Genomic DNA, 8239 nt, shown 5'->3' on the forward strand with positions numbered 1-8239 from the left:
GGTCAAAGAATTAAGAAAAGATAAGAATTCGAATTTGAATAATACTCTTGCGATAGACAACAGTTTTTGCGATTTTTGTTTTTATCATATCTTTTGATCCAGTAACTTTAATAAGTTAAAAATATGTCGTTGGAAATATATTAAAGTCTACTTCTAAACCAATTAAAATCAGAATAAAATCATTTGTAGAATAAAAGATATGGCTGAAATAGTGAGACGATGTCAGGTGATATTATAATAGGTCTAAAGGAACGAAAAGAGGAAAATAAGTTATGGTTTGGGGAAATGGGCTAGTAATTGGGTTGGTTAATGAAATGTATTGGGATTGAATATGGATTTAAGCACTCCAAAGATTAAATACTCAACCGACCAATACTGGCGGTGAAAGGTTGTTCATCATCGAGTTTGGTTTTGGAGAGACATTTTTAGGTGTCTTCAATGTCTTTTTTTTTCTTAATTTTAATTTTATTTGTAGTTTTCGGATTTTTTTAACAAATTTTTGATTGTGGTTGATAGATCTGGGTTAGAGTTGGATTTATTTATTTATTTTATTTTTTTTTTATGTTTTTGGTCGGAATTTTTCGATGCTTTGGTAAGGGTTTGAGTGGGTGGATCCAGGGTAGGCTTTTGATTATGGGTGGATTTGGGTTGTGGTGGTAGGTCGTTGAAGTTAGGGGTTGTGGGGATTTTTGGTGGTGGTGGGTCGTTTAAGTTAGGGTTTGTGGGGATTTTTGGGGTAGGTGGTCGTTTGGGTTAGGTGGGTCTGGTTTTGGTGTTCGGTGGTGGATGGCGTTCGTGGTGGTGGTCTTTTTGGTGATGGTGGTCTGATATAGGGGATAGTGGCGGTGGTTAAGGTTTGTTGCGGTGGTGATACGCCGCATTGGTGGTGGTGCGACAGGTTTTTTTTTTTGAAAAAGAAATTTCCGACGGAAATTTTCGACGGATTCTGGATTCGTCGGAAATTTACGACGAAATCCTCCGGTACCTGAAAATTTGGTAACGACGGAATTTTCCGTCGGAAAAGTGTTTCCGACGGAAATTATGTCGGAAAAGGTCGTTTTTCCTACAAACCTTTTTCCGACAACCATTTTCGACGGAATTCCGTCGGAAACGGGATTTCCGACGAAATTCATGGTGTTTCCGACGGAAATTTTCGGGCGAAATTAGCCTGTTTTCTAGTAGTGATGAATATTTCTAGTATCATGATTATGTTTATTATTATTATTTGATTTGACTAACAATTTATTGTTGAACTGCTTCCAATATTAATGTTGATTTTATTATATTTTTATGATCACCATATTGCATGTTAAAGGGAATATATAATTGAAAATCACGACTAATTAGATAATTTAGATGACCAGTTTAGGTTTTTTTTTAAATCTTGTTGTTTAATCAAGTGATCACTAATATTTTAGATTTATATGTTGCATTAATATTCAACCAATTTAGCATAATAATAGTTTGGACTGAGTTGAATCTTTGTTTGGCCTTTGAGATCGCATGAATCACTTTTCACTATAAGAATCGAGTAGAGGCCAATACGGGCGAATGTGACTCGATGACTCACTTCGTACCATCATTCCCGATCCTCCTTTTGTGGTTCCGAACCATATGGAGTTAGTAATCTCATGGATTATGAATGGGGTGTAACCTTCACGGGTCAATCGTTGTTTCCTATCGTTGTCCCTTTATTCGTGGTTGCCTTTTATGATCTGTGAATGGTTTACAAGTTCCTTAAAAACTTGTTGGCGGCTTCCTACTCTATTTGTCCCTAATTGTATACATCAATTCTCACTTCCTATGAGTGCCAAGCATATACACACATGCTTAATGTAGGCACACTTTAAACAACGCCTACAGAGGCTGCTAAGGGGAAGGCTACAGATGAAGAGGTTCCAGGCACTTTAACTGAAGATCAAGGGGCCCCTAGTTTGATTGAATATGAAGAGAGTGAGGATGAAGCATTTTCACCAACAGGTAGTGATGAAGATGCTAATGATTTGAGAAGGAGGAGGAAAAATGCTCTTTTGGTGAGCCAAGATTCTGATTTTTCTCATTTCAAATGGAAAAGTTGGATTAAGGTTTTTAAAGAGAGAGGATTTCAAATAAGTTGTAACTAAGTGTAGGGAATATTTCAAGCATAACCCAAAACTTGAACCCCACTGTGATCATACACTAAAGTACGGTGGCGTCCAAAGGGAGGGAAGCTAGAGTAAAAGAGTCGCCAACAAGTTTTAGGAACTTGTAAACCGTTCACGAGGTAAAGGTTACACCCCTTAACGATCCAGGAGATCGTCAACTTCGATAGGTCTGGAACCATGACTGGTAGTTCGGGGATGAAAGTACAAATCCAACCTAAAAGAGATTGAACCTGCCCTAATAATAGGTCTCTACTTTATTCTGATCGTATTCATGTGCGCTTTCTAACTAACATGCAATCATTAGGATTAACTCTAAACCTGTTTATCTATGTTGGTTGAATATTAATGCACAAATAAAACTATTATTGGCGATCACTTGAATTATAATCATATTAACCCTAAACAAGATTATTAATTATCTAGCGTGATTACAAGTACCAATTCCCTTTAAACATGCATAAAAGGTGTGATCAAGCAATAACAATAGATGTAATCAAGCAGCATAATAATAATAATAATAATAATAATAATAATAATAATAATAATAATAATAATAATATTAATAATAATAATAATAATAATAATAATAATAATAATAATAATAATAATCATAATCATAATCATAATCATAATCATAATCATAATCATAATCATAATCATATCAATTATAATCATGTTAAAGAATAATAATAATCTCAAGATCCTAGGCATGATACTAACAAGATTAATAACAAACCCTAGCATGTCACTAAGCAATAAAAATCAAAGCTTTAGCCCTAACATGATACTAACATAAATATATTAGGAAGAACATAGGAAGCATCGCAGAAATCACAATTGTCATATTTGATATTAGAAATTATAGTTATTACCCTAAACATGATACTAGGAATCATAACAACCTAGACATAATACTAGGAATCAAAATAATAACCTAGACATGATTTCTATATCATAATAACAATGAAAACTATTAAAGCACTTACTTGGATGCCTCGTACCTCTTTCTAATAACAAAATACACGCGTTAGTAACTTCAAGGAAAATAATAATCAAACAATTAAATTAAATAATTGAAATAAGGAATTAGGGACCAAACCCTGATTAGAAATTAAAACCTTTCACGTCTAGGGAGAAGGCAACTTTGAATTATGATAGGTGTGTCTAGTGCTAATGTATGAGGAATTGTGTTTGTAAAAGGGTTGGTTTAGAAAGAGAGAGAGAATCAAGAAATTCTTGATGAGAGTTGATGAGAAGAATTGATGAGAATTGATTGATGATTGAAAACGGAGGTCTAAGGAGGTTATTTATAATCAGCCGGATATGATAAAAAATGAATCAGAGTTTCGAAAAAAATAAAACACGACCGCAACGCCAAACACGCGCCTGTCGCCAGATGCTGGAGCTGTCGCCAGACGCTGTAGCTGTCGCCAGATGCTAGGCCTGTCATCCGGTGCTGCAAGACAGTTTTTGCGGATTTTGTTTTTATCATATCTTTTGATCCAAAAGTCCAAATAAGTCATATAATATGTCGTTGGAAAGCTCTTGAAGTTTAATTTATAACACAATTACAATCAGATATTAATATTTTGTAGATAAAAAGATATAACCGAAATAGTGGAAGAGTTTCAGTTTTGGATAGAGTTTCATATTCCATTCATATCTTTTTCATTATAGCTAGGATTTAATATTATAATATATCATTGGAAAGGTAATTTCAAGATCTATCCAATCATATAAAATTTGGATAAAGATTATGAGGCACAAAAATAAAATTTGAATATATTTCACTTCGTACAAAACAAGGATTCTTAAAAGGAGTAGTTTTATTCAACTTCAAACTCTTTGAAACATAATTATCAATCCTAACTCCATTAGGATTTAAGAGAACCCTCTAGAATATTCTAGAAGACTATAATGAATCATAATAGATTTAGGAATGATAATTAATAATAGGCCCTCCTCTAGATCATTGGGCCGTATGTAAAATCCGGTTTGAGCCCAGTTTAGTAATTTGGCCATAACTTCCTCATTATTCATCGGAATTGGGCTTATAATATATCATTGGAAAGTTCTTTTCAATCCCTATCCAACTACACCATTATTGGACTCTTATCATGGACCAAAATAAAATAGAATGCTCATTTTTCAAAAATAGGGTAAGAAAAAGAAATATTTTCAAAAATAGAAAGAAGAGATATTTTAATTAAAAACATCCTCATCACTAGACTTTTCACACTTTCGTTATGTTTGATAATCAAATGACATAAAAGGTATTCATCATTGGGTTTGGTTTTGGGGAGACACATTTGGGTGTCTACACTAAGTATACTGTAGTTTAGGGGAAAAATCTAACCTTCAATGTTGGTAACAAGAATAGGTAGCAAAGTTTAGGAGTAAAGTGTAGTGGTGACTGTCTTTTTTACATAAATGGTTCAGGACACTCTAGGAAAGCTTCTTACATAGTGAAAAGGGTTTGTGGTAAGCACACTAGCAATAGGACTATGAAAAAGAATAGACAACTGAAGGATAATTGGGTAGCACAACAATTCCTTGATGTGTTCAAAACCAGACCACATTGACTTGCTAAGGAAATTGTTGATTGCATTAAAAGAGCATTCAAGGTCATTGTCACTAGGCAGTTTGCATACAAAGTGACATATGCGGCTTACAAGCTTTTGCATGGCTCAATGTATGAGCATTACTAGAACGTTGGGGGTTATTTGGCTGCCCTTGAGTGTTGCAACCCTGGTACTGATTCTGAGTTAGTTACTGTGATGCCAAAACAACCCCTTCTAATATTTGAGAGACTGTTTATTTGTTTTGAGGGCTTGGCTAGGGGATGGATTGAAGGATGCAGAAAAGTGTTAGTTGTTGATGGTTGTTTCCTTAAGAACTCTTTGGGTGGACAACTCCTTTGTGCTGTTGGGAGTGACTCAAATGATCAGATGTTCCTTGTGGATTGGGCTGTAACTAAAGGGGAGAATAGCTTAAGTTGGGAATGGTTTTTGAAGCATCTGCAGGCAGCTTTGGAGCTAGGCATCTTTGGAGCTTGGTGATGGTACATGCCTATCAATCCTCATTGATGAGAATCAGGCATCATTAGTTTGTTTGTTATGTAGTTGGCATAGTAACTTTGTATGGTTAGTTGTTTATGGTGTTGTTGATTATTATGCAGGCTATCCTAAGTGGTGTGCCTTTAGTTTTGCCTCAAGTAGAACATAGACGCTGTGCTAGGCATGTGTATGCCAACTGGTCTAAATCCTATAGGGGAGATGAATGCAAACTCCAAATTAAAAGATTGCAAAGTGTTATAATAGGGTTGATTATGATGAAGCACTTGCTAAGTTGAATGAGATCAATGTTGAAGCTGTATTGGCTTTTAAAGCTTACAACCCACAACATTTTTGTAGAGCATTCCTTATTAGCACAGACATCAAGACAGATGCAATAACCATCAACATAGCTGAAACCCTCAATGGCTATATTATAAATGCAAGAACCAAGCATCTTCTACACATGCTTGAGGATATTAGATTTAACCTGATGCACAGAATGGTTAAAAAAAAGCAACTGATAGAGAAGTGCACATCTGTTCAATGCCCAAGGATTCAACCCAAGCTCAATCAAGAGAAATATAAATCTGCTATGTGTGAGGTGCTCCTATTAACAATGCAACATTTCAATGTTACATGTTTCACAGATGAGGTAGTTGTGAATTTGGAGACAATGATATGTACTTGCAGAAACTAGGATATGTTAGGCATTTTCTGCAAGCATACAGTTGCTTGAATTTTCTTTCTGAGCAGTGAAGCTAAAGACTTTGTGCACCAGTTTTACACAAAAGAAAGGTACATGAAAGCATATGCAGGTAGTATTTTACAAAGTACAATAGTTATGCAATTTTATAATAGAATGCTACTAAATTTTGTGCAATGTGCTTTTTACCAGGCTCAATTCCTCCTTTAGTTGGGGAAAGGTACTGGCCCAAGGTGACATACCAATTGCAGCCACCATCTATCAAAATAAGGCTAGGAAGGCCTAGAAAGAAGAGGGTGAAAGACCCTTTTGAGAACCCAAAGAAGCCTGGAGTATTGACCAAAGCTGGTGTGGGAATGACATTTTCATTGTGTAATGTGAAAGGTCACAACAAAAGAAAATGTCCTGAAAAGGGCAAAATTGTGCCACCTGAACCTGCAGCTAAAAGGCCTAGGGGAAGACCTAGGGGTGATGAACAACAATCAAATCAAAACCAAACTTGACCTAGGGGTAATGGACAGCTGCTCCACACTATTCAGTGTCTGCCCAACCAAATTAGCTTGGGAAAGGGGGGATAGGCTCCAAGGGGGTCAGTCAGCTACTGGGAGAGGCCAGTCTCACCAAGCTGGTGTTGCAGCTAGTGAATTTGCTGGTGGAAGAGGCCAGGGAAGGGGTGAAAGAGATAGAAATGCAGAGGAAGGGGTAGCAGGGGGAAGGGAAGATTACAGCCACCAAGGGGAGTTGGTGTGCTTTTTGTAGAAGATGGTTATGTCACAACCAATTTATGTGTTTTATGCAATTTTAATTGAGTTATTTTGTTGAATTTGTTTGTGGTGTTTAACTTGAATATGCATTTTCCTTGTCACGGGTCACAAGGGAAGCTCCAACCCATGTGAGTAGAAGCAGCCGGGGTAGGACTATATCAGTGAACCAAGTTGCTTTGAATTTCTTGGTTATGGGCAGCCAACCAAGTCAACAGTCCACATTGACCAAACACCCTCAGTAGCACTTTGTGTGTGTGCTTATGGTTTTTGTTTTTTTTTTGTTGCACAAACAATTGTGACATTATGTCAGCAAGAACTAGGTGGTTTTGTCTGAATATGCAGCTCCATTAACTATTATGTCATTAGGTCTGGCTGTGTCTTTTGGTAAACATTGATGTGTAATTTTGGAATGCTTATCTATGCTATGGATTAGGTTGTTTCATTTTCCTTGTTTATTTAGTGTACTCTTCTTCCTATTACATGATTGCATATCTCACTTAATTCAAACACTTTTCCATAAAAAAGGATTTCATTTCATAAACCTTAAAAGGTCACCATTACAAACACAATTCTTTCACTTCTAAAATACTACCTACTTCAAATACACCATCACAATGGCAACTAAGATATAAACAAAGATGAGAGTCCTAGAGAAATCTGTCTCAACCCTTAAACAGTGCATAAGCTCAATCCTAAACTGGCTAACATCCCTTTTCAATTCTTTCACTTCTCCCTCCAGTTTCTCCTTCCTTCCTTGCACTTTCTTCAACTCTTCTTCCATCAATGTCTTCCGATATTCCAACTCGGCTATAGTAGTGTCCTTCTCAAATTTTTGAAATCGAAGCTCAATCCGATCCACTTCATAAAACTGCAATTTGTATCCTACACACAACCCTAAACCACATTATAATTAGCAGATCTTATGTCAAACCCTAATTCTATAATTTAACTCAGTTAAGAACAAATTAGGAACAAATTACTAAACCTTAAATACAAACAATTACAACTCCATTATTTTTAATGACACACTGGCCATTTAGGACAGCCATAAAACTTCAAACCAACGTTCTGCCCCTTGAGTTTGCATAAGAACCGCATCTAACCCACAACTACACTTCGTTGTTAGATAACAAAATCCCCCCTTGAGTTTGCATAAGAACCGCAAGAACCACCTTGAAAGGACCTACCACTCACCATTATTAATCACCAAGAAAGTTGAATACAGAAGGGAGTAGAAGAGAGAAGGGGAACAGGGGAAGATAAGAGAAAGGGGGAAACACGATTTGTAATAGTAAAAAAAAAGGGAAGGGTCCTTAATAAGGAAATAAAGGAAAAGAATAAAAAATTTAAATAAAAAACAAAAAATAAATCCATGTAGGACTTTTACCTGCATTAGAAAGTAAGGTGACCTATAGGGATTGAATAAAAAGAAAGCCCCTAAAAGTTTGGATTATTCCAGTATAAATGAAAGTTGAGATTATTCCACACAAATTGACGAAAGTTGAGATTATTTTTTCTAATTTTTCATGTATTGTATCTATTCTATAACAAAGGGAGGAGGGGTATTATGGA

General features: G+C 35.8%; 1 protein-coding gene across 1 annotated transcript; it reads left to right on the forward strand.

The window, feature by feature from the left end:
* The first annotated feature begins 219 nt into the window (after positions 1–219).
* On the forward strand, positions 220–6406 carry LOC110691360. The gene is made up of 8 exons (XM_021868278.1): positions 220–226; positions 1864–2033; positions 4853–5199; positions 5267–5335; positions 5465–5801; positions 5848–5852; positions 5954–6015; positions 6096–6406. The coding sequence occupies exons 1-8, from the start codon at positions 220–222 to the stop codon at positions 6404–6406; spliced, it is 1308 nt and encodes a 435-aa protein (XP_021723970.1).
* Positions 6407–8239: the final 1833 nt, after the last annotated feature.

The sequence above is a fragment of the Chenopodium quinoa genome, unplaced genomic scaffold, assembly GCF_001683475.1.
Source record: "Chenopodium quinoa cultivar QQ74 unplaced genomic scaffold, ASM168347v1, whole genome shotgun sequence".
Lineage (NCBI taxonomy): Eukaryota > Viridiplantae > Streptophyta > Magnoliopsida > Caryophyllales > Amaranthaceae > Chenopodium > Chenopodium quinoa.